The 25,593-nt window shown below is 50.8% G+C and overlaps 6 protein-coding genes across 6 annotated transcripts; 3 read left to right on the top strand and 3 right to left on the bottom strand.

Moving 5' to 3' along the window:
- Positions 1-394: 394 nt before the first annotated feature.
- Positions 395-3,268, top strand: K444DRAFT_646083 (uncharacterized protein; the record flags this gene model as incomplete). Its single annotated transcript, XM_024885164.1, has 3 exons — positions 395-499; positions 563-658; positions 719-3,268. 3 exons carry the CDS (start codon positions 395-397, stop codon positions 3,266-3,268), a joined length of 2,751 nt encoding a protein of 916 aa, XP_024731470.1.
- Positions 3,269-4,289: 1,021 nt separating this feature from the next.
- On the bottom strand, positions 4,290-6,384 carry K444DRAFT_655389 (cyclopropane-fatty-acyl-phospholipid synthase). Its single transcript, XM_024886008.1, has 3 exons — positions 6,099-6,384; positions 4,875-5,998; positions 4,290-4,822 (listed from the first exon to the last, which is right to left on the bottom strand). Exons 1-3 carry the CDS (start codon positions 6,216-6,218, stop codon positions 4,528-4,530), a joined length of 1,539 nt encoding a protein of 512 aa, XP_024731471.1. The 5' UTR covers positions 6,219-6,384; the 3' UTR covers positions 4,290-4,527.
- Positions 6,385-7,156: 772 nt separating this feature from the next.
- K444DRAFT_667252 (putative polyketide synthase) lies at positions 7,157-15,251 on the bottom strand. Its single transcript, XM_024887275.1, has 6 exons — positions 14,718-15,251; positions 14,517-14,663; positions 8,911-14,466; positions 8,672-8,843; positions 8,296-8,610; positions 7,157-8,242 (listed from the first exon to the last, which is right to left on the bottom strand). Exons 1-6 carry the CDS (start codon positions 15,134-15,136, stop codon positions 7,385-7,387), a joined length of 7,467 nt encoding a protein of 2,488 aa, XP_024731472.1. The 5' UTR covers positions 15,137-15,251; the 3' UTR covers positions 7,157-7,384.
- Positions 15,252-16,087: 836 nt separating this feature from the next.
- K444DRAFT_634290 (cytochrome P450) lies at positions 16,088-17,891 on the top strand (the record flags this gene model as incomplete). Its single annotated transcript, XM_024883729.1, has 5 exons — positions 16,088-16,319; positions 16,372-17,244; positions 17,324-17,623; positions 17,653-17,670; positions 17,722-17,891. 5 exons carry the CDS (start codon positions 16,088-16,090, stop codon positions 17,889-17,891), a joined length of 1,593 nt encoding a protein of 530 aa, XP_024731473.1.
- A 1,737-nt stretch (positions 17,892-19,628) lies between these two features.
- K444DRAFT_646088 (peptidase S15) lies at positions 19,629-20,736 on the top strand (the record flags this gene model as incomplete). The annotated part of the gene is made up of 3 exons (XM_024885165.1): positions 19,629-19,745; positions 19,801-19,923; positions 20,071-20,736. 3 exons carry the CDS (start codon positions 19,629-19,631, stop codon positions 20,734-20,736), a joined length of 906 nt encoding a protein of 301 aa, XP_024731474.1.
- Positions 20,737-21,289: 553 nt separating this feature from the next.
- Positions 21,290-22,683, bottom strand: K444DRAFT_667255 (uncharacterized protein). Its single transcript, XM_024887276.1, has 2 exons — positions 22,511-22,683; positions 21,290-22,454 (listed from the first exon to the last, which is right to left on the bottom strand). Exons 1-2 carry the CDS (start codon positions 22,659-22,661, stop codon positions 21,358-21,360), a joined length of 1,248 nt encoding a protein of 415 aa, XP_024731475.1. The 5' UTR covers positions 22,662-22,683; the 3' UTR covers positions 21,290-21,357.
- Positions 22,684-25,593: the final 2,910 nt, after the last annotated feature.

A 25,593-nucleotide genomic window follows, 5' to 3' on the forward strand; every position in this document is an offset into this window, starting at 1 on the left:
ATTGGGCTCACCGGAAGGAACCTACCATCCCCCACCACTGGTGCAGTCCTTTCGGCACATAGAAGTGCAAGACCAATTTCAAATTGTGACTAGACTACGATGGATGTCCAAATAATGTGGTATCTTTTAGGGTTCGACAACTAGCCTTACGACAGCTGCCGTTGAGCTTCTGGGAGGACGGGATTCTTGCATATACTAGCAGACCGTCCCACAACTCTACAACGACAGCTTTCTCAGACTCGACGGACACGTCAATAAGATTCACAAAATGCATCAGCATCCCAGGCCACCGCCAGTAACGGCTTCCCCAGCCTCATCGCCTCGAACGAACCCAACCAGAACCAACAACCCAAGAGAAGAAGGCTCCAGCCCGCATACAAGATCAACATCCGATATGCCTGGGTATAACGACGCTGATGAAGGTAGTGGGGATAGTGGGGTTATACAATCTGGTGGTCCAAGTAAGGATGCTGTCAAGAAATTGGATCAGATTATACAGGTATTGCAAATCACCACTACGGATATTCCAAAGTCTTCGAAAAACTAATTTGTTCTTCGACAGAACTTCCACACTAAAGCTGCTGTTGTGGTCCTACAATCTCGAGTTTCCCTACCTGTGGTCATCTTAAAGGACGGTTCCAAGAAAGTCAACAAATGGGTAAGCCTTGCAAATACTCCACCTCCAAAAGAGGAAGCCTAATGCTAACTGTTGGCACAGTTTCAAATTGAGACCGACGACACAACGTCCTTTCGAGAAGAGTTGAGTCAGTGGCGGACTTGCGGCAGCTTCCAGAATCGACCACCACCCCTCCTAATCGAAACATACCTCGACACCTCCGAATTAACAAATAGCCAGAGTCTTGTTATCCTGGATGATGAAGGGAAGCGATGGGATGTATTGGAGGCACTCAATTCCAGCGGATCGAGTGATGGAGGTTCTCGTCTGCGAAGACGAAATAAGGAAGTAATATTGGAGCGTTGGAGAATCGAACTCAAAGATAGTCCAGGGGAACGGGCATACGACTTTGGTACATCACTGCCAACAGTCTACAAGAAGTGCATTGTCTTCTTTCGCTCGTTGTATGCGACCACCAAATTTGTGCCAACCTGGAGATTTGTAAAGAACTTGGCGAAAACTGGATCAGCGAACAGTTCCCTGCGGATCAACTGTCGAATCTTGAACAACGACGTTCAGCCCAGTCGATTTGATGCGCTTACTCACCCTCTTTATGAGACTGGAGGTCCTGTCACAACCGACTATTTCCTGGGATCGACAGACACTCCAGTGGGACAATTCTGCGCCGAAGTCGTGTATCGAAATGATTGTAACTTCCGTGTTGATGACTCTGAAGCCCTTCTAAGCTCGAGATTTATGGGAGCAGATGAGCACTTTTTCCAGCCTTCGTTAGGGATAACGACTGATAACCGACGCCAATCATCACGGGCCGTTGAAGTTGGCTCTTTACCAGCACACCGGCAGCAAACCGAAGACTCCGAGCCAATTCAAGCTTATGGCAGCTTGTCAACATTTCATGGCGACGCACCTCCAAGGGGTTCCAGCCCCATCTCCGCCCTTCGAGCAGCCAAAACCATGGGATCAGAGACGAATTCTCCACCCATGGGCTCCGTACCTAAATCTAGACCCATACAGACCTCTAGAGCTTCTTTGATCTCATTAGAAGGTATCAATATGGCAAGAAGGCCATCTGTATCATTTCAGCCTTTCAAAGCTGGGTCCCTTTCCTCCTCTCCTGGCCGTAGCACTCCGTTACATCACGCCAGTGATATGCTTCCACCTCAGTCACCACAATCGCTTCCTCGAACCTCTGGTATTAGTACTCTAGCTCAAGCCCGGAACCGCTCGTCTCTCACAGCTGGCATGCCAGCGTCTTTAAGGGGTGGCCCGCTCGCGCCAGATAATGTAGTCTCGTCCTCTGCATCAAGTTCACCGAAACCTGCTCCTATAAATCGTTATAGCAGCAGCTTTACCCACCGCCGGGGGCGGTCTTCGTTTGGCGGCACAAGCAAGATTGTCGACGATGATCAACATAGCAGCGGCAAGCAAAGCTTATCTTCGTCCTCTGCACAACCTGGTTCTGGTATCCTCGCCGAAGCAGGTACCGGGGCAAGTTCAGGATCTCTGCAGACTGATGATGACAATATCTCAGAGTTCCTGAAGCTGCTGGATAGTAAGAAGACTCTGCAAAGTTTCGAGCAGTCGGGAGAAGCGTCTGCCAAGCGGACAAGTGCACAGCTCTCGAAATTCCAGTCAATGCGTGACTCCAACAATGCGTTGACCGAATCGATGTCATCTTCTACGTTGTTACATCGGTCTTCAAGCTCATCAAGTCGACAACTATCTAGTGTCCCGCCAATGGTTGCGGCTACATCGATGTCGGCATCATCGTCGCCTGGAAAGCCTGTATCACCTCACACTCCGCACACGCCCGCCGTGCCTTCACGTCTGAGTGCAAATTCTATTGCAGAGTATTCAGAGCCTCGCAGATTGCCTCATCGCAGCAGGACAGCTGCTGATGCGGCCCTTGAGGATGTTGCTGACGATGATGCCCCATCGAACGAGCTTGGTACTAATGCAATCGATATCCCGACATCTCCGAGGACATACTTCCCACATGCTCGGCGATCAAGCTCTGTTGCTCAGCAACACAGGTCTCTCGCCGTTGAGGATGATCTGGGGGACCTGCCATTTGGCATTCATCGGAGTATCAGTTTGGGAGCCGATGACCGCGAGCCACCTAGTTTGAGTGCACTACTTGGGCCGGGTCACACCACCGAGAATGTGGCTTCTACATCGTCACCCTCCCAACGTGGTCTCCGACCAGCTCCCCATATCTCGGAGACTCCGATGTCCCTTGAGGCACATGAGTCAGAACCTCAGCAAGTATCGCGTGTGCTCTCTGCTGGCTCTATGAACTCACCGTACCGCCCGAGACTGGGGAGAACTGGAGGACGTGGTGTAACTCCTCCGCAAACAGGCTCTAACTCCAGCTTGATAGAAAGAGGAAGTGGCAGTGGTAGTGAGAGGGCAAGTGGCAGATACAGCTTTACGAGACCGGCGGGCACATACGAAGCTGATGACGAACCACTGCTCTTCCAAATGAGTGAGATAGGAAGAGACAACTCGGGACGAAGAAGTCTTGAGGAGCCCAGGGGAGGGGGGAATATAGGCCCCACCGAACGAGGAGGATTTGAGCCTAGGGGAGGGGAGTCGGGCTCGAGTAGCAGAAGGGGCAGCCGACGCTGGTAAGAGTATTCAAATCCTGCGAGCAGGTTCGAGTCGATCAGACAGGCATCCTCGAAATACGTTCACCATTGATGCATTATACGCCATTTACGATTTCCTCAAATTCGCAGGAGCGCAGACGACCTTTTTGTTTGTCACTGGATCATGGAGTCTGGGGAACAAACCGTTCCGGCGGCATTTTACGTTCTTTGTTTTTGGCGCATCCGAGGATAGGATGGCATGCATTTGGGCATTAGGGACATTTATAAATTGAATTGGATTGAAGGATTTGATATCCGGAGTTCCAGAGGTTGTATAGGAGAATATTGAGATAAATGAGATGAGATAATGCACATTTTCGATGAGTAGATTCGTGATACAAGTCGTGAGCTTGTCGAACTTCTTTTTCGTGCTTTCATGGTTGAATACGGGTTTCGATACTAGTACCCCTCAAAGCAGAGTCGCATTTGGCGTCGAGCATGCGCCCCTCACATCAACAATCTCGGTCAAAAAGGGGCACTCGGCTAATGCAATACTTCGCAGTATTGCCTTAAAGACTTGTCCTCCTCGTCCGTAAGCTTCTTATTCTGCCCCCCCCTATCCTTATATGTGGTTTGTAGGTCTTCCGTGAGAGCGGGCGATTAAAAGGTTATAGTCGACATAATAGTACCTTGCAGCTTGCGGAAAGGTATTGATTTGACTAGTACGGATAGCTTTGAGAGCTTTGCTATATTCGTCTTTCGACGCTTGCAGAAGGGGTAGGCATTTTTGATCAAATCTATCGCGGAGAAATGGGTTAAGGTCACTTTGTAATAGTAATGCAGGCAATTTCCATCAAACAACTTGTGTTTCGCTGAAATTTGCTTATCGGCGTACCTCGCCTATTTTTAGGGAAATAGGTGAAATTGGTGGAAACCTCGCGATTAATGAGTATTGCTTCTTAAATGTTGGTGAATTTGTTGAAGTGAGTGGCCTTAGAAAAGATACTCAGCCCTGAAGCTTTGAGATTTGGTTGATATGGAAGAGAGAAAATGCAAGGGGATAAGTGGGTTTCAATGCGCGGCTGCTCCCGTTTTGGCGTGCGGTAGCGCCTATAATATAATACTCAAAGAGGGTCAGGACTTTGTCTATTCAGGCTAACGCCAAATCTCTAAAGCTCCGTCGCTATCTTTGATGGCCGATTTTCATGCCCCTCTTTCTCTTGGAAAACACTCTTCGTCTTTCCGACAATTTTCTTACCACACGAAGCTGATAACAACGCTTTTTGTTCCTAAGCACAATATTTACTTCGGGAAAGTCGCTTTTCCGGCAGCGCGACTCGCAGCAAGAGCGCCAGAAAGGGCGAACTGGGACGCAAAACCGTTGATGCGGTGAGTGGCATTCAGATTCTTGACCACGACCATCTGGAAGCAGGTAGCACTGCCCTGACGCGAGGCGATAGTGGACCAGGCTAGGAAGAGTTCCCAGATACGGTACCAGCGCGAGCCGTACTTGGCCTTGATGGTCTCGGCATTGCCGAGCCAGTTGCGATACCAGCGCCAGATGGTGCCCGAGTAATGGACGCCGACCGTATCGATGCTGGGGTTGGGATTAGTATGTATAACGAGTTCGTGTTGTTACTTGTGCTCACCTCTTGATCTCCCATCCGGCGCTCTCAAGACAGCCAACGTAATTAGCAAGCGGGGTTGAGGCGTCGGCGCCAGGAAAGATGTATTTGTTCAAGAAAAGCCCCCAGATGAAGTCCTCATATTGCCACGCCTTACGCAGACCAGAGAGCTGGACATACATGGCGCCGTCGTCCTCAAGCATATCATAGCACTGGCGGAAGAAGGTCGTAAGTCTGCGAATGCCCACATGCTCACCCATCTCGAGCTGAGAGATTTTGTTAAATTTTCGCGTCGGTATGTCACGGTAGTCCATACACAAGAGGTTGCTTTGGCTCTCGGGGATACCCGCGCGGCGGAGAGCGTCATTTCCCCAGGCGGCCTGGTTATGGGCAAGGGTAGCACCAGTGACGTGGGCACCGTAGTTGACGCTGGCGAACTTGGCGAGGGTGCCCCAGCCACAGCCGATGTCTAAAAGTGATTCTCCCTCCTTGAGAGCGAGCTTCTCACAGACGATGGCCATCTTGTTGTCCTGCATCTCCTCCAGCGTCTCTTCGCGGGTGGGATCGGAGAAGATGCCGCTCGTGTAGACCATGCGGGGGCCGAGAAACCACGAGTAATGGTCGTTGCCACGATCGTAATTGGGGCGGATCTGCTCCTCGTCCTGCTTGCGCGAGTGGAAGAGCACATCTGGGAAGAAGGTGAAGAGGATGAAATGGAAGAGAGCCCGTGTGAAGGAGAAGTTGGCCCAGTCATGGCGGTACTCCATAATATCGAGGCAGTCGCCATTGAACTCCACGTCACCGTCGAAGTACATCTCGTAGAATGTCTTCATTGGGATCTTGTTATGGCCCCTCCATCGCTGGCGGTCTTCTTCCTTCTTGAAAGTTATGTAGTGCTCGACGGGGCGGCCGGGGAGCTTGACTTTGTCGTTGATGTTTGGCGAGTAGGCCGAAGTTATGGTCCAGAAGCCGATCAAAATGGGCAGGAAGAAGACCAGAACGAAAAAGATGGTGGTCTTGAAGCCGCCACCGAGGCTGCGAGAGACAATGGTCGGGACGCCGAGCACCAGAGCTCCGAGGAGGTAATTCGAGAAGGACTCAGAGCCGGGTCCCTCGGCGGGTAGGGGAGCATTATGGATGGCGGGAAACTTAAGTAGGCGTTAGTTTGGGTGAGTAAGTAGCCAATTGGTGTCAATTGATGTCAATTGACGTGGTACAGGGAGCTCAATGGAGCTCAATGGGACTCACAGTGGTGACTTGGACGCCACAGTCCTCGCCCGTCGCAAATTTTGAGGGCACAGCTACGGGAGTCGCGATGAAGGTGATATCGCCCTCGAGCTCCTCGCCCTGGCGTTTCTGCGAAGACATGATTGTTGTGGCGGTTTATTGAAACCTTCTCAGCTCTTGGGTCGGTGTTGTGAGCTATCTTGAAGTATTCGTAAGTTTTTGCGGGTGAGGAAATTACGGGTACGATTAAAATGGCAGCGATTCGCATAAAATTTTCAGTGCATACGGAGGTAAATTTACATCCCATAAAGATAGTAATAGCACTAGCAAGGGAACCCCTAGGCTGGAGAAGGACTTGACTTAATCGGGTATTAAATCCCTCATTCGGCTTGTTTTGTTTACTCACTTTGGCAAGGCGACATTGAAAAGTGTACGTGCGCAAGAAACCCTTGCTAGTGCTACGAGTATTACTATCTTTATGGGCTGTACCTCTGTAATTTAGCCACGTACTACTACCTAGTCTCAATTAAGCTTAGTTTTGGTCCGAGCCTTACCGCTAGCTAGTATCAAATATTAGCCAATTATATAAGTTATGGGCAAAGCATTACTAAAGGTCGAGGCATTCTTCCCTTCTTTGCTCTCTAGCTTAGTATTTTCAATACATGAGATTCATTGAACTTTGAGCCTTCGACCATTGCATTGATCCTGCCGTCACAGCTAGCGTAAGTCGAATCTGTCGAGTTTCTACAATACTGTACTATTCGTTAGCACTGCCGTTCCGTAGGGCTTAGGAGCGAAGCGAGAGCAATGTGGAGGCCCGTGCCCTTGACCGCTATCTAACGCCGACGACCTGCTGTGCTGTTCTTCTTAGTCAATATAAATGGCGAAGGCATTCAGCCCTCAGAGCTCTAGCCATAATGGCTGAAAACCAATAGGTAAGGTAGGGTGAGCGATGGTAGGTAGAGAGGTCTGATCTGTCCCCTCCAGGGCATTGCCTGGGATACTGTAACGACAAGGGGAAAGGAGTCAGGCTAACCCTCGGAACCACAAGCAACCAACCAGATACTACTGTATTGCTTACAACTGATCGAATCAGGGAACGGAAGCTTTTGAATCTACGAAATCTAGCTCTAACGGGTCTCAACCGGGCGATGTTAATACTCACACCTTTTACTACTGGATAGAGGAAGTCCAACGTCTATGAAGCCGATAAGTACAACACCGGAGATCCAAATGGATGGAAAAACAAGTCAGGAGCCATCTCACCCATCTCGACACCTATAACCACTCGTATTTCACCTTCTCACTCATTTCCCATTCACCGATACACCCATCCTCGCAATCATCTTTTCACACAGAGCCACCAAGCTCACTGCATTCATCACCTCCAAGGTGGTTAGCTCTACCCCTATCGTCCCCCGAACCCAATTCCTCAACTCCACCGCTGCCAGCGAGTCCATGCCGTAGGCGCCGAGCGGCCGCGCCGGGTCCATGGGACTGTTTAGACTCAGCAGCTTGGAAAACTGGGCTGACATGGCCGCCACTCCAGCTGAGAGGAGTACTGTAGGATCAGGACTCGAGGACTGGGCGACAAGGAGGAAGCTCTGGACTTCTTTGTCCTTTTGCGTAGCCGCAGTGTTTTGTGTGCTAGCTTGAGAGGATGTGTGCAGACCAGAGAAGCGCACGTCGTTCAAAAGCGGGCTGTCTGCGGGCTGCGGCACTTTGATGCCCGTGATCAACTGTGTCTCCCCGGTGTTGCTCAACCGCTGCTCCGGATCGCTCAGCTGCTGCAAAAGAGCATAGTCGAGGATCCGTCGCAACAGGATCCCGTTAATACCCTTCCAAAACCTATCGTCGAATCTGCCCTGGAGACTCTCGTTCTCGTTAATCACACCAACATCCTCGACCGGTCCCAAGTTGACGCTGATGGCTGGCAAGCCTAGTCCACGTCGGTAAGCAGCAAGAGCGTCCTGGAACACGTTGCCGCCGGCGTAGTTGGCTTGCCCTTTCAGGCCGACGAGGCCGGATACAGACGACAGTGTAACAAAGGAGGTTATCGGTTGCCGGGTTTCGAGGGAGACAGTATGGAGGTTCCAAGTTCCTTGCACTTTGCATGCGAGAGCTTCAGTAAATTCGGCATGGGACATGGAGGCAAAAGTACGGTCCTAGAACTCAGTCAGAATAGCAGGGGATGGGAGCTGGGAGAACTTCAACCCACTCTGAGGACCATTGCACCCTGAATAATGCCTCCAATCGGGACGCAGACCTCGCTAAAACAGCGCTGCAAGTCTTGAACGCTCGTCACATCACCCTGAAGCAAGTCGACAGTGCATCCCAAGGCACATATGTTGCGGACAGCAGACTTGGACACTGCATCTTGATGCCCACTGCGTGACATGATAGCCAGATGCTTGGCTCCTTGCCGCGCGAGATGAACCGCGAGACTTCCACAAACCCCTTTCAACCCACCAACAATAAATATAGCGCGTTCTCGCTGCAGAAGCAGGCCAAGGTCCCGTTTGGCTGGCCGAACCTGAAGGTTATCAGCGCTCTGCCTAGGAAGCCATGTTCGTTGATAAGGACTCTATACTTACCGGTACAATAATTCTGGTATCTGGGCCATTCGATATGACTACCTTTCCGATCTGGCTTCCAGTTCGGAGGAGTTGCAGGGCGGCGGGAACTTCATGATAGCCAAAATCTCTCCGTGGCGTGATGGGTCTGACATGACCGCCGCGGACAAGCACAGAAAGCTCGTTGAGAACTCTGGAAACCTAGTCAGTGATCCTGTCCATGATTTGTGTAGCAAGAAATGATTGGAGCGGATACTCACATGCCAATTACGTCCAGTGGCAAAGTACTGAGATCCAAGCTGCGGAAGGAACGGTTGTGTGAAAATGGATCCATGGGCAACCAATTTCGGTCAAGAATGTCTCTTTTCCCGATCTCAACCATAGTTCCACCGGGCGCGAGTAGGGACCAACTCTCGTGCAGCAGTTCGCCTGTCAGCGAGTTCATGACGACGTCGACGCCATAACCTTGAGTTGCGTCGCGGATACTACGCCCGAATGATGTGGAGCGCGAGGAAAAGATGCGATTGTCCGGAATCCCAAATACTTGCTTCAAAAATTCTCTTTTCTCCGTGTTTCCGACAGTGACAAACAGGTTGCAGTCAAGACGTTGACATAGCTGGATACAGGCCACCCCGATGCCACCCGCAGCCGAGTGTATCAGGACACGCTGCCGTCGCTGCAAATTAGCCAGGTGGTAGAGGCCATAGATACTGGTGCCAAACACGACGGGGAGAGTGGCTGCTTCCTCAAATGTCATAAAATCCGGTATGGGAACAGTAGCCTTGAATGAAGCAGTAATTCTGTTAGCATAGCAACCGTTGCGAAGAACTGCGACTCGCTGGCCAATACGGCGGTCCTGCACAGCATCACCCGAGCGAACCACAACCCCAGCACCGTCAAGTCCGAGCCGCTTCTGGTCCTCAGGAACGATACCCATGGCTACAGCAACATCCTTAAAGTTGCAACCCGACGCAAAGATTTCGACTTCAACTTCGTCGGGCCCCAATACTGGCGGCTTCCCGTCTCCGACCTCGACAAATGCCAGCGAGTCAAGGGTGCCGAGCTTTTCTGAGACAAGGCGAACAGTTGACTTGCAAGCATGCAAATCCATCTCGACAGGTGGGCGGCCGGCTGAGCTGTCCTCACTGCTGGCTCGGTTTACGGCCTCGTCAGGCCAGATGCGGCTGACATACAGAAGCCCACGCCGCTCAACATATTCGCATTCGGACGATGCTAAAGATGGCGAGTGAAAATCACGTAGAACTCGGCCCATGGCCGCGATAGTCTGCGGCAAGGTCTTAATTGTGCTGGACTCGATGTCCAGGGTCACCAGACGAAGTTGCGGCTCCTCACCGCGGATGGTGCGGAAGACACCGTGACAGACGGCATTGAGGGGCGAATCGACCGTCTTCTGTGAGCCCCTCGTCACCCAAAGAAGGTTGCATTCTCGCTGGATGATGGTCTGGATAGCTATCCATTGGGTCGCCGTCGCCGTCGCCAGTATAGGCTGACAGAGCTCGCCAAGCACCAGGACAATCGACTTGGAACTCAGTCGAGAGAGCGAGGGGTCATCTTGCAGATGCAGCTCGGAAAGATCCCAACCCTGGCTACGTAGGCGTGCACCTACCTCTGAAATAATGTCGTCTGGCGGGGAAAGGTGTAGCAGGACGATGGATGTACCTTTCGTCTCTTTCCAGGCCGGATGCGCGATGGCGGCTTCCGCGATGATGGATCCAGCTGCCGTGTGCCTGATTTTGGCAAACCGGTGACGCTCCCAAATGCCCGTGGCTGTGCTTTTCGAGTTCGACTCGGGGTCAGGCCCAGTTGGAGTTCGGTGTCCATTCATCATAGCATTGCAATTCCCGTTGCTTTCTGGCTCCACATCGGCTTCTGACTTGTCTTCTCCCGCAATTCCGTCTGTACCATGCCCATGGCCGTTCAGAAGATTAGGACGTTCGACTTGATGCACGATCAAGCTTCCACCATCCGCCACTAGACCGCGCAGATTACTGGCGATCCGCTCCAGTGCAGAGGTCGAAAGATGCGGGGCCTTGACCAACACAAGGTCAAGATTGGCCAGCTCTTCTGGCTGCGAAAAATCGTCGCTGCGAGGGTTGAGAACGAGAAAGTTGACATTCGGCGGTTTTGTGTACAGGTCTTTGGCGGCACTCACATCGTCTGCGTGATCACAGGCGAGGTGAAACTCACTGAAAGCGCCGCGGATCGAATGATCACTTGCAGGTCTGGACAGCCAGAGGCTTTCCCCTTCACCAGGAACGAGGTTGAGCTCGAGGACTCTCAGGTTCGGCTTCTTGTGGGCCACAAGATCTAGCAACTCTTGGATCTCGATTTCGGGATCGGCTCCAACGCTACCCAGTGCTCGCTGCAGCCTCTCACTGTTGTCCAAGTGAGACCAATCAGACTTCCAAGACAGCCGACTGTACGTGTGAGACTGATGGACACTCTTGTCCACGTCCAGTGGGGTGAAGACGAGGCCCTTGAGTTCCATGATGAAATCACCACTGAGAGGATCAAAGACGGATGCATTGGACAGAAGCTTCCTGGATTCTTCGGGAATGCCCACGCTCTGAAACTCGCATATGCCGATAGAAAGTGCTTCATTTGAGTTCCATGTTCGGCCCGACACGGTAAGTTGATCAATTCTGGCTGGAAGCAGCACGCCCTCCACGTTCTCGTGGCTTCCGTGATAATGCGCGGGAAATACAGCCTGCACGAGGCCATCCATACATGCGGGATGGAGCGGGTACTCGGACTGTGGTTCCCACTTTGAGGATGGCGGTAGCAGAGAAACGATGGACCGCGAGTACGATTGGCCTTCCGTAGCCTCGACAGACAGAATCTGTTGAAAGTCGGGTCCCCATATCTGTCCAACGTCCGCCATTGCCTTGTACCAAAGCTTTCCCGGCGATGGGTGTTTTAGCGGCAAAGAACCTGCATTTTGAGGTGTACTGGGCAACGGCGCATGCTTGTTCAGTACTAGTCGTATCAGGCCTTCGCTATTCTCAGACCACTGATCCGGAACAATGGCTGAAGACGTAGATGACGATTCTGAAGCTATTCGCGACATGACCTTGTACTCCCACCAGCCGACGCCAACTTTTGTCACGGGCGTCAGAGCCAACGTCAAAGATGCAGCAACGCCGTCTTCAAGCACCAGACCGCGCGGAAACCGCACGTCTTTTAGCGTATAGTGATAGTTGCGATTCTCTAGATCTGGCACGTCTTCTGGGCCAGCTGTTGCCCACATCATCTGACGAACAGCTTCCAATGCCATGGCCATATAGCCGGCCGCGGGGAAAAGGATCTCTGACCCAACCCTGTGATCTCTCAACCAAGGCAGGTCGTCAAGGCGTAGGGTCTTGTGCCACGAAGGGGACTGCCAAAGTGTCCCCAGCACCTTGTCGCCAAGTAGATCATGCTGCGGGAACTTTTTGAATCTATAATCCAAACTAGCGAAACTTTCATGCCAATAACGCGTCGAGTGTTTCCATGGGTAGTTGGGCAAGTCCACAATAAGTGCCGGATATGCTCTGTTCGATTTGGTCTCGTCGGTATTGACCCTTTCAAGGGATATGCTGGTATCGTGCAGAAAGAGCTGACCCGCCACGTTGAAGAGCGTATCCACCCCTTCCTCGCCTCTCCTCGCGGCGGACGTGTAGGCAGCATTTTCAACTCCTGCTTCCTTCATAATCTGGGATATAGGACCCGAGAGGGTATTGCTCGGTCCAATCTCGATGACAATGCTTGGTTCTCGACACTCCTCAGTGAGTACCCTCTTGCATGCACCTGCAAACCTAACAGGCGACGTGATGTTCGTTCTCCAGTAGGCCGCATCACAACTACCCGTCCCAGAAATAGGCTTTTCCGTGACTGATGAAATCATGATTGGCCGTCCAACGCCTACCTTAGGTTCGACGTCAGGGGCCAGGCGGCCATGGCCCAGCAGCAGACTCTCGCACCGTTCCGCTATGGCAACCATGTTCCGAGAATGGTATGCCAGTTCGACCTGCAGCTTCCGGGCGAAATGTCCATCCGCCTTGATAGTCTCACTTAGGTCGGACAGAAGCTCCGCAGGCCCGGAAAGCGTCACACTAGACGGGCTGTTATAGCAAGCTATGGACACCTCGCCAGTGAAACTGCCCAACTTCAAGTACGGCTGGATGGCTTCGGGAGCTAGACCTACGGCCAGCATACCCATTCTTCGGACGGGGTGAAACTCTTTGGCTGACAGTCCCCGGAGATAAGCTCCCAGAATCGCCTGTGCTGGTGTCAAGAGCCCTGCGCAGCATGCCGCAGCAACTTCTCCTGAGGAGTGCCCTACAACAAAATCGGCCTGTACATTCCAAGAATCAAGCACAGCCAGTATGGCGAGCTGCAAAGCCAACGACAATGGCTGGGAGAACTCGGGCTGTCTGAGGTGATCGCCTGAGCGAGGCTCCGTGAGCTCCTCGAGCAGCGACCACTTGGGCCTCAGATATTCTGGCAGTTGCTGCAGGACATCGTTGAGCTCCTGTATACAGCGCTTGGCCGTCTTGGGGAACATCCGAAGAAGCTCGGCACCCATTTGCGGCCATTGTGCTCCTTGGCCGGTGAAGACGAATACGATCTTCGGTGGACTTTGGGGCTTCTTGGCGTATTTTACAAGATTCGTTTGAATTTGATCGACGTTGCCGTTTGGGTTTGGATGGCAAGACAGAAACGCGCGGCAAAAGTGACGGGAACGTCGTGCTGACAACGTGTAGGCCAGGTCGGACAGCTTGACGCTGATGCGAGGCTCGACCACGTGTTGCGAGAGCGAATCGACTTGGCGCTTCAGAGAGTCTTCGTCGTTGGCAGAGAAGACCAAGACCTGAGGTCTGATGCTAAGTTCTGCAGCTGACCCGTTCCTATTTCCGTTGCAAGTATGCAAAGCCGCCAACTCCGCTCTGCACTCTACCAAAGAGGACACAAAGGGCTGAGCACTTAGGAGTGCCGCACCCCTGTGCTGCAAAAAGTGTGTTGCGTTTTCCAGTACAACGTGGGCGTTGGACCCGCCATAGCCAAAAGAGTTGACGCTGGCCCTGCGGTAGTGACTCGAAGCCTCTGGCCACGCGATATTTTCCCGTGTTGCGAACACGCGCAAGCCTTCGAAGTCGATGTTGGGATTGGGAGTTATAAAGGTAGGATTTCCAGGAATCATACCCGTTTCTACCGCTAACATGGCCTTGATCAGCCCAGAAATTCCTGCCGCCGGCTCCGAGTGTCCAATGCTGCTCTTGACAGAGCCAATTATCAGCGGGTCGGACCGTTCCCGCATATGTGCAAGCACGGATGCAGCGGCCTTGACTTCAATAACGTCGCCCACTGGCGTGCCTGTACCGTGACATTCGAGGAATCCCGTCCCGGCATAGGCACCATCGAGCCCGGCAGCCGCATATGCGGCGCGAATCGCCGCTACCTGGGCTTCGCCGCTGGGGTTGGTGATACCTGGAGTGCGCCCGTCACTGTTAGTGGCTGTCCCACGAATTACCGCGCGGATGGGATCGCCGTCTCGGACGGCGTCAGAGAGAGGTTTGAGGAATACAGCGTTGACTGCCTCAGCGCGGCAATAGCCGTCTGCTTTTGCGTCAAAGCTGTGGCATTTGCCCGTGGAAGACCAGGCGGCTCGCATAGTTCCCCTGTCCATCATTACTTCAGGGGAGAGCTGGAGATTTGCCGCAGCTACGATGGCACCCGAAATCTGGCCCGATCGGAGATAGTGACAGGCCACATCGATCGATGTCAGGCCTCCTGAGCAGGCGGTGTCGATAGACATACTGGCAGTTCTGTCAACAACCAGATTCTCAGGACTTGAAGGCTTTCTTACCTGGGGCCTTTGACATTATAAAAGTGGCTGATTCTGTTGCTGAGAATAGCGCGACCCAGGCCGACAAGAGTGCCCGGAGGGCGATCTGCAGGATCTCGGGCTTGGATATCTTGATAATCTGGTTCGAGGCCGGTATCAATATTAATCCTGACTTAAGCAAGGAAATGAAATAGTTCACCATTCATAAAACTCCCGACAAACGTCCCAACTTTCTCTCCGCTAATCCGCTCCAGCGTGATGCCGCCGTTCTCCAAACATTCGTATACCACTTCCAGCAACTGTCTTTGTTGCGGGTCCATGGCCACCGCGTCCGCCTTGCTGATGTTGAAAAACGCAGCATCAAACGCGGCGGGGTCGATATCCTCGATGAACATAGCCCCGGCGGTCATAGTACCTGGTCTCCCAGAGCTTTCACGATGAACGCGGCCATTGAAGCGGGATGGTGGGACTATGTCTGAGGCGGCGATGCCTCCTGTGTAGAGGAGATGCCATAGCTGGTGAGGACTATTGACGTGACCAGGGAGGCGACAGGCTGAGGAGACAATGGCGATGGGTTCGCTGGAGGCTGGTACCTCAGAGGGGCTGGGTTGCACCCCGTTGGGCTCGGTGGTGGTGACCATTACTGAGCGCTGTGGTTTTGCCCTTACAAATGAAAGCTTGTCTCAACGTTGACCAAATCCAAATCAGCCTGGAAGAAAAGTACTAAAATTTGAGGAGATATTGATGAAAGTCAAAGGTGCGCGAGTTGACCTAGTTCAAGATGGGAGGCTACAGACTACTGGTCTCATCAGAGAAGACCTTGCAGCAAACTGCAGACCCTTCGATCCTGTTCGTGAACGAGATCAGTGAAAATAGTGGTGAAGAGTCAAGATGCGAGATCTAAAAGTCAGGAGTCAAACGACTCACGGAAAAGTCTTGGCTGAAAGGCTTAGTATCTGAGGATACCACAATCATTAAGGGGCTATGAGAAGACACTTGGATAACACTGAGTCTGAAGCAAGCACGCCAAAACTGAGGGCCAGCGGTCTCCTGAAAGTAAGTCCAAGCTACACGAATGATTGTACAAGCTGCCCAGGGGTCCACCCCCGAGCATGGATTAACTAATCCTATCTACAATTCTAATCAGAGACCGGGCCGTTAGTATCTGCGGGCCGCCAAAATTTCCAAGGTCTCATCCTTTTCCCAAGGAAGGCGCTTTCGGATTTCTTGAGGGCCGGCTTACATGGAGGATCGGCATCCCACTACGGAGTGGAGCGCATAATGCTCCGGTTGCACTTCACTCCGGAATCAACCGGCCGCTTATCGGGTCGGGAAGTTTGGGTTCCGGCATACGTAGAATGACATCTTTCCTGCTCCCTCGCGTCCGTGGGATCAGTAGCTGTTTTTTTATTTACTGTAGGTTTTTACGAGCCCTTCGAGCAGATGTAAGCACTCTACGGGGGAAGCTCATTTCTACCAATTTGATCTGGGTGTAATACATTTTACTGTTTATCCCCTCTCGACAGGACTGATCTATACCTGGGCTTCATGTCCGATACTTGACAGAATACCTCGAATCGTCATCTGCCATAATGATAGAATTTGTCCTAGAGAACCGAACTGGTCTTGTAATCGGTGCTGCCATTCTGTGGTGCGTCTACGCATTCAACTTGGTTGTGCATCGTTTGTATTTTCATCCGCTTGCAAAGTTCCCCGGCCCAAAGATAGCAGCTGCAACACAATGGTACGAGACGTATTTCGACATTGTGAAGAAAGGTGGTGGACAGTTTACGTTTGAGGTCAAGCGCATGCACAAGAAGTATGGTATGTCTCACTTCATGTCCAGGGTCTCTTCTTCAGACTCTGACGCACATAGGTCCTATTGTACGCATCAATCCTCACGAACTCCACATCGATGACCCAGCCTACTATGAGGTGGTGTATCCCACCAACAAGCCAGTCGACAAGCTTGAGTTCTTCTCCCACCAATTCAATATGCCTGACACAGTGGCTCCCACCTGTCCCGCTGCACTGCACCGCTCCCGCCGCCAAGCTCTGGCACCTATGTTCAGCCGCAAGCGCATCATCGAACACGGCTCGAGCATCCAGCATATCGTCGACCAGCTCTCGTATCACCTGGACAACGAACACGTGGGCACTGGCGTTCCCACCAACATCTCCCACATGTGGGCCGCGTCCGTCACCGACGTTATCATCAACATCGTCTTCGGCGAGCCGAGCCACTACCTCGATGCCCCCGCCTTCTCTGACCCATTCCCTCTCGCTGTACGAAACATCTCACAATTGACTCACACGCTGAACCATTTTGGGTTTCTGATGAGGAAGGTACCCCTCACCTGGCTCAAGCCCTTCTTGCCGGACCTGCGGTGCTTTCTTGGTTTTCGGGACACACTCGAGGCTAAGATCAGCTTGCTGATGCGCGAGGACCGGAAGCAGGATTTCGAAAACTCGGCAGTGCGCACCCTGTTTCACGAGATGATGGATTCCAAGCTATCGCCGCAGGACCTGCGGCTGCAGAGGGTCGTGGACGAGGCTATGCTGATGATCGGGGCGGGCATCGAGTCGAGCAAGCAGGCGCTAACGGTGGCGTGCTTCTACGTGCTTACGGATCCCGAGATCGAGGCGCGGCTAAGGGCCGAGTTGGAGGCGGGAATTCCGGACCCAGAGCAGATGCCGCATTTTCAGGAACTGGAGAGCCTGGAATATCTGGAGGCAGTTATGAATGAGGGTGAGCTTTGCACATCTCCCCCATCCTGTCTATTTACTGCTTTTAAATTCAAACTTGTCTAATCTATCGCCTACCAAAGCCCTCCGTCTCTCCATGGGCGCCGTCCAACGTCTCCCCCGCATCCGCCGCGACACCCACCTCACCTACGGGGCCTGGACGATCCCCGCCAATACGCCCGTCAGCCAAGACAACTACTCTAACAACCTCAACGACGTTGTCTTCCCCGAGCCAGACCGCTTCCTTCCCTCCCGCTGGCTGGGCAACCCCAAAGTACCCGCGACGAAGCCGTTGGTCAAGGATGGAATCCTACCGGCAGAAGAGAGGCCGCTGGGTCACTACATGACAAGCTTTTCCAAGGGGACCAGGATGTGTTTAGGGAGTGAGTGAATTTCCAAGATCTGTTCCTAGCTACTTCTGTACCATGCTGTAAGTTGCACCAGGGTAGGGACTGCATGCTAATATTATGAAAACACGTAGTAAACCTCGCAAAAGCAGATTTACTTGTCTCGTTGGCGATGCTGTTCCGTAAGCACAAGATGCGCCTGCACGAGTCGTCGAGCGAGGAAGATGTAAAGATGGCATATGACATGTTTGTGCCGCAGCCGAAGAAGGATTCAAAGGGGGTGTTTGTGATTTTTGAGAAGTAGATAGAGCATTGATAGGGACAAATCGCTTTAAAGTTTGGATGTCGTTGAAATAATGTAGCTTAGTCATTTCCCCAGCAACTACTAATAAGGGAAAAAACTAAAACGACACCCCCCGGGTGTTAACGACTTGTAATTGGCTATCTAAGCTCTTTAAAAATCTCAAGTTATATTTTTTAATATAAGTATAAGCCAGTATATTATAACCCTTGTATTGTAATTACGTGCTCTCTAACTTATAATAAAAAGATTCCTTAAAATAGTATTTTAATTTAAGGGAGTTTATATACTAAATAATTAGGTTCTAGTTTTTGAGCCCTATAAGGCCCTATAAATTATGGGCTTATAGGGCTCTTATATCTGGTTTTAGGGACTTATTCGCTAAATTTCTAGGCTTTCTTAAGCTTACCTTTGTGTAATGGGCACACGTGATGGCGCATGGACAGGTGTCAGATGTCGTGGATCTAGTTTCCTATTTTAGGTAAAGCTTGCGATCGGAATCGTACGGGCGATCGGAATCGTACGGATCGCATGGGATCGTGTTTCCTAGTTAAGTAAAGTGCTTCGCAGGCTTGGCTAAGCACTAGGGAACATATAGGGAGACGCTCCTAGCTTTGGAAAGGGGCATTAATTAGTCTTTTGTTGGAATCAATTCTTGGAATTAGTTACACTTGCAAGCGTCACTCCGCAGCTTACTTACCTTGACTACTTGTGCATCACCCTGCTATTACGTGCCTCACACTTTGGGCTATAAAATATAAAAATTTTAACTTCTTTAATTTAAAAGGCTATTACTAATCCAAATTTTATAAAAAGTTCATATTTAAATAGCCCTTAATTAGCGCTATAAGGAAATAAAGCAAGTATTAAATTATATTAATTCCTTAAAAAATTAAATTAAATTAAAGAAAAAGCCAGAGTTTTGGTGTTCCTGTCCGAGCGCCTCTACTTTGGGTTAGTGGCTAGTCTGGCCCCTAAATCGACACCCCTAATCCTGGTAATCGATACCCCTAATCGACACCCGGGGGGGTGTCGTTTTAGTTTTTCCCTTAATAAGGGGCGCTCACTAAATTAAGGTGCCTCGGACAGCGTAACCTAAGGCAACTTTTATATCTGTTTGATAGGAAAGGAAGAGAAAGAGGAAGAGGATGTTCTTGCTGCTCCTCGAATCTTTTTTTTCTCGTACACCAAGTTCGGACTTTGGTTAGTATCAATCTCACCTTATGTTAATATTCGACCGATGGAACTCAGGCTACTCAGCTGTTAAAATTATAGTACCTCCTCAACAAGCATGATCGACAGTCAAGACGCGAATCTCAATCACGCAATTTTGCCGCGTATTCTGCCAATATTTCAGTTTCTAACAATACCCGCAAGTCTGTAGGCTACTTACACACAATCCGGCAAGCGGCTTCCGGCTCTGAAGCACCGACTCCGGTGATCCACAAAAATCGAACCATCCGATCATCCTCCGCTCACTCACGAACCGGATAGTTTCTGCCGGCATAATATTACTCTGGCTGTCGACGGAGGTCCGTACAAGATGTCACAGACACAGGGGTATCTCTAGGGATAATGCACAGCAAGAGGGCTCCGAGGACCTGAGCGATTCAGTCCTGGACAGCAACACATTCTGTAGAGCCCACAACAAAATTACCCGACAGTTCTCACTCACTCTCCCTATCAAACTGCGTCTAGGTTTTTCTTCTTTGTTCATCCTTCCCCTCTGTTAAACCAAAAATGCCCTACTATCCCCAAGACAACGTTGAGTTCCACACCCTGGATGGCCTCACTCTCCGCGGATGGCTCTATCCTGCCTCCGTGCCTCATGGGCCAGGCGTGATAATAACCTGCGGGGTAAATGATTCATAAACGCAATAATACTTGAAAAAGACTAAAGCCAGACAAACAGTTCAACATGCCCAAAGACTTGCTTGCGCCGCAGATTGCGAAATGGTTCCAGAGAAATGGTGTGACAGCATTGGTGTATGATAACCGGACGATTTGCTTGAGCGATGGGGAACCAAAAAATGATGTATGTAAGCGGCCCCCCCCCCCCCTTCTCTTATAATACACACTTTCTCGTTTTTTCTTTAAATGAGTGTGCAAGTAGTGCTATCTGTAGACAATGCTTCAAAAAAAATAACAACGTCGTTAATCCCTGACATGATACACCATGCAGATAAACCCCCATAAGCAAGTCTCAGACTGCCACGACGCCGTCACCTTCCTCTCCAAGCATCCCCTCGTCGACCCCGCCAAGATAACTCTCTGGGGACTCTCTCTCTCCGGCGCCGTCGTCCTCGCCGCCGCCGCTCTTGACCCTCGTGTTGCTGCGGTCGTCTCACTTGCCCCGACAGCCAAGCTCAACATTCCGCCCGAGAAGCAAACTATCATCCTCGAGAGGGCCATTCATGATCGTGTCGCGCGCGTTACAAAAGACGCCCCGCCAGCGTACTTGCCCATGGTCTCGGAAGAAGATGGAACCAACCTCGCCGGCCTACCCATCGACGCGCAGGCCGTCCGCGAGCTGGAGCGGCTGAGCCCACACTTTAAGAACCATTTTACTGTGCAGACGGCGTACTGGCTCGTGAGTTGGTCGGTTATAGACCTGCTGCCGAGAATTCGGTGCCCGGTAATGGTCGTGGCGCCGGAGCTGGACGCGATTAACCGGCCCGAGGCGCAGAAAACGGAGGTGTTTAACTTGGTAGTGACTGACAAACGGTTCGAGGTGATTCAGGGGAGGGGGCATTGGGACTGGTGGAAAGGAGAAGGTGAACAAGGGCTGGAAGGGGTTCTAGGATCGCAGTTAGAGTGGATGAGGGGAAAGTTAGGGCTCAAGCTATAGCTAGCGACAGGCTGAGCTACCACTTAGCTCTTTCCTTGATTAACATATATATGAGTACGTATAGCAAACAGAAACTCATTATAATTGGAGTTGCGTTTATAAACTACCATGTAAGGCATGGGACGGCCCAGGAAATGGTACTTCGTAGAGGATAAATAACATCAAATAAGCAACCCCTCTGGATCACTCTTGAAATCTCCTAAGATTGTTCGTAAATATCAAATAAAGGTAAAACTTTCAACCCAAAATTTATCTATTGTCATATTAAATGTGCTTACTTTATATACTAGCCCTCCCTGTGGTTTTAGCCTTTTACAGCCTCGTCCGCCTAGATTTAACAAAAATATTTTCTTGTTTCTAACTAAATACTTTATCCTCTTAAAAAGTATACCGGCTAGTGTACGTATATAGGTATAGCTAAAGAGAAAGGACTCTATGCATTCTGGTCTGAGTATGCTAGATGTGGCTTTACTGGTCGTACTTGATAGTCCTTATTAGCTACAAAAAATAGTGTCGCAGAGCATCAAGAATCAGTAAAGAAATCTCTATATTTACTTAAGATACTGAATCTCGGTACGGTGCCTATGCACTGTAAGTACACTGGTCTCTCTATCTAAATACTCAAAGCCTTCTAGAGTCATTTATCGAGTCTTGTAGTTCCCGTATCTTATTATTTAAAGTGGTATGTTGATCCGGCACTGTTGTCAAGAACCCTTTCGCAAGCCTCACGAAGCCTTGCTCCTCTGATTTCTTGCTGACATCAGCCTCCTGTCTAAACAAAAGCAAGGCCGAATTGCTTTGGCTGCTGCTCAAGGAGCTTAGCGGTGGTATCGTCCAGCTGGGAGAAATATCCGGGTCTGTTATGGCCGAAAAGTCAAAAGAAGACCTCAGGTTCTGGCCCCTGGATAATGAATGGGTAGGAGAAGGGCTCAACGCCATGTCCAGCTGGTTCAGTAGATGGCTCACCAGCTGTAACACCATGACGAACTGTGCTACGCAAGGCAGTCCCTCATCGCCGTGTAGTGTGCGCTTCCAAGGAAGCGTCCCACGGTCCTCGCTTTGATGAGAGCTCATAGAGTCAAGGCTCCAGCGGATGGAGTCACATATGGCTTGAAAAGAGTCCAGCAGACGCTGGTGACATGCGAGTATAAGGAAGATGAGGCCTGGGTCCTGGGTTAGTCTGGTGGCTGTTGGATCTGTTGTAGACTCTGTGCTTGAAGAAGAAGCAACGCGAAGGGCCTCGGAGATGCCGTCGAGGATACGAAGCAGGGTGCTTGTTGCGTCAAATATTTGGCCGACCTGCGGGGAAGAAACCGTCAAGGGGGGGCTGATATCGGAGGGAACTAGGCGATTGGCCGTCTGTGTGGTCTGCGTGGTCAAGGCAGCGATTCGGGCGGTCCAGGCTTCTGAGGAGTCTTCGTCGTGGCTAGAGGGGGAGCCTGAACTCTGGCTAGTTCTCTCGTGTTCGGGGGACATGTGATGTTGAGGACCTTGCATCGTGGCGAAGGATGGACCGGCGGCGGAGGGGCTCATGTCCCAGCCTAATAGGTTGTCGGTGTTCAGGGGAGGAAGTTCGGGCAGGTTAGCCTCGGAGAACATGTTGCCATCCAGGCTGTGGTTAGGGGGAGATCCATGACGTCCTCTCAAACTAGGACGACGAGAGTCGCTATAGTTGCGGGTTGGTGAAAGTACTGGCGGTCGTCCAGACTTTTGCTTTGCTAGAGCCACTTAGTGAGCTGCCTAGCCAGCATAAGAAAATAAGGATTCCACTCACAACTATACAAGCAGACCGCACCCGCTTTGATACACCTCTCGCACGGCAGGTATGTATCTGTGACGTCGTGCCCGGAATCTACTCGCATACAACGAGCCTTTTGCTGGCGGCACCTGTCACACGACTGGCGATAGGGCATCATATTAGGCATCCCTCGATTTCGCGAATTTGACTTTGCGGCTGCTTACTTTCAAGGTTCCACGGTCTTCAGTTGTATTTGTAGTGGATTAGCCCAGTGATGCTGCTAGAGCTATCTCAGATCATATTACGTGTCGGAAAGAGCAAGTGGTCGGCTACATGCGAGACCTCTGAGGAGATGGCGCTTACGATCCATATTTCTTTCCCCGCTACTGCCGAGCTCGGTTCTAGAAGGGGTAATCTACTCCGTAAGTCAGCTCTGCAGATGCTGGCTTATCTATACCAATTGACTACTGGGAATAGAACAGATCACGATGACAATAAAAGATTGATTAAGTTCCAATGCTCCTTGAATGGCTAGTACTGATTTTAGAACCAGCTTATTATTCAATAATCTTCTCTAATATAATGCGGACGCAGCCCCCTGCTCAACTAGAGGGCTTTATTAGAAAAATCAAGGCAAATTGATACCCTAGCATTTCTGCGCCCTTAATTTCTTACAGTGCAGCAGCATACTGGGGCCTGCAGGTGATCTGTCATTTTGGCCTAGATATTTACCTTTGGGCTAGGGAAGGAAAAGTATAATTCGGTTTTTTGAGGTTAGACAGGGAGGGATTTTCAGGACCTTAGACTTTTTCTAAGGGCAGATTCCGACTTGAAGACGAAATTCAGGTTATTGATTGATTGATTGAGTCTAACACTGGTTTGGCTGTTAGCCCATGCAGGAAATCTATATATCTAGGTTATTCACAAATATAAAACTATTCGCAAGTCCTTATCCTTAGGAATCCTTCTTCCGGACTAAAACCTGAGTGCCTCACTTTTTGCTGCCTTTCCTTAAACATTGCTGCCTATAGTACCGTGATTGTTGGCTGGCCGTACAAGAGAGAATTCGCCAGGGAGTACGGAGGGAGCCTTCCCGATGCGATAAACCATCTACGGAGGTACAGCCCATAAGATAGTAATAGCACTAGCAAGGGACCCCCTAAGCAGGTGAAGGACTTGACTTGATCTGGTATTAAATCCCTCGTTTGGCTTGTTTTGTTTACTCACTATGGCCAAGCGACATCGAAAAATATACCTGCGCAAGAAACCCTTGCTAGTGCTATTACTATCTGCTGTACCTCCGTAGATAGGGTTTTTGCGCCAGGATCCGTAGTCGTCAGGCGTTTGAAGTCCAGCCTCCCGTCCTGATCCCTGAGCCGGTCTCTTCGGTGGTCCTCTAATGGGCAATAAAGCAGCACATGCCTGGGGGTCTCCCTTCTAGTGCCGCACGCGCAGGCTCCTGATTGGTATCCTGGTACTCTCATCTGACTCAGAGCGTCGTAATGCAGTTGTCAATAGTGGGATAATCTACCGGTATGGGGGAAGAGGGCCTATCACGTCCCTGGGCTGAAGACCTGGTCTGGTAAACAGCTCTTTTTGGGTGTGTATGTAACGTCTAAAGGGAGAAAAGAAGAGAGGAGCGGGGAGCTCGAGCTAAGTACAGGGTGCCACGCTAGGGCCAGGTCATGTGACGCTGACGTCACAACAGGGCCACTCCAAAATTCCCATGCAAGTAACCCGGTTTCTCCCTCCTGCATTTAAACCCCCCTCTTTCACAACTCACTTGTGCATTAACCGACTTTTTTTATTGTTCCCCTCCGGGAAATCTCCGGGGGCTCTCCGAGGGCCACTGCCGTGGGGGGGTGCAATCGGGGGGTGCGTCAAAATAAGCTGGAATATGCTTTTTGATGGCCAATCAGTCGGCCAGGATGATCCACGGGTTTCTGCTCCGGAGCAGACGCAATTATATTGATACTAGGCTTCTTTTTCACATATAAGAGTATGTCACTGCGATGGCAATCACACACTGAAATGATGCCCTGAAGGAGAGCTGTAGCAAGGGTACCTCGTCTCCTTGCTCCGTGGGCTTGGCGACGCACGCAATATCTCATGTGGCGTTATGGGGCTCCATATGGAGTATTTTACGGTCCGAACCTCCCGCTAAATTTGTGCACGGCGCTAGACTGTACTCTCCCCCCCTAAAAAATGTAACAGTGGGTCCAAGTGCAGGGGTGTTTTGGTATGGCAACTGGACCGTGCCAGGCTGGTTTTGCGGGGACCCACTGTTACATTTAATTAGGGGGGGGAGAGTAAAGAGGGTGGAAGCATCGGCTTGGACGGCTGTACTTGCAGCTATATGTCGGGATGGGTGTTGCTATAGTGAATGCACGTGCGCACCCTGTCTCTTAAACTTTTAGGTGTAAAAGCCTCAAAATGGCAACAGCACGTCGGCATATGACTTACGTACAGGCTTCCAAGCCGATGCTTCCACCCTCTTTACAAGTACAGGTGTATCTTTGCTTATAAACTTATCAGTCATTCATCGCCTTTTCGCCCTGAGCCAGGTCCCCTTGCTAGCGCTGGACATGTCTCACCGCACCTAATATATTGCTGCAGATGCCGCAGATACCCTCCCCACAGACCTCTATAGCCGGCTTCTGTCCAGCCAAACAAGACCGTTCTATATTAATACCTTAACTTTACAGTAGTATTCTAGTGATCTGCTTCGAGAGCTTGCTCTCTGAGGCTACGAGATGAAATAGGCTACCAGAGCACTACATATATAGAAGGTGGATTAGGAAACTTTTTTTGCTGTTTGCTATTGGATTTCTTGCATTGCTTGGTTGCCGCTCATGCCGCGCAGAGGTCTGAAACCACGCTAATATAATTTTGGTATCCACTGCGAGGAAGTCTCGCAATGTAATTAGGTCTGACCATTCAAACAACCCAGATATCGTTTTTGGATCCACTGTTTTTATCTATACGTTGAGTTGAACAACAACATCCCACTCTAGATCTTGGTCTTCATTTACTCATCATTTCTCACCATTCGGATAATCCAGATCCTTCTCGTGGGTTTCGAAGTATTTGCCGTGGCAGAGCCGTCTACAAAGTTATTC

Source organism: Hyaloscypha bicolor (assembly GCF_002865645.1).
Source record: "Hyaloscypha bicolor E unplaced genomic scaffold K444scaffold_129, whole genome shotgun sequence".
Taxonomy (NCBI): domain Eukaryota; kingdom Fungi; phylum Ascomycota; class Leotiomycetes; order Helotiales; family Hyaloscyphaceae; genus Hyaloscypha; species Hyaloscypha bicolor.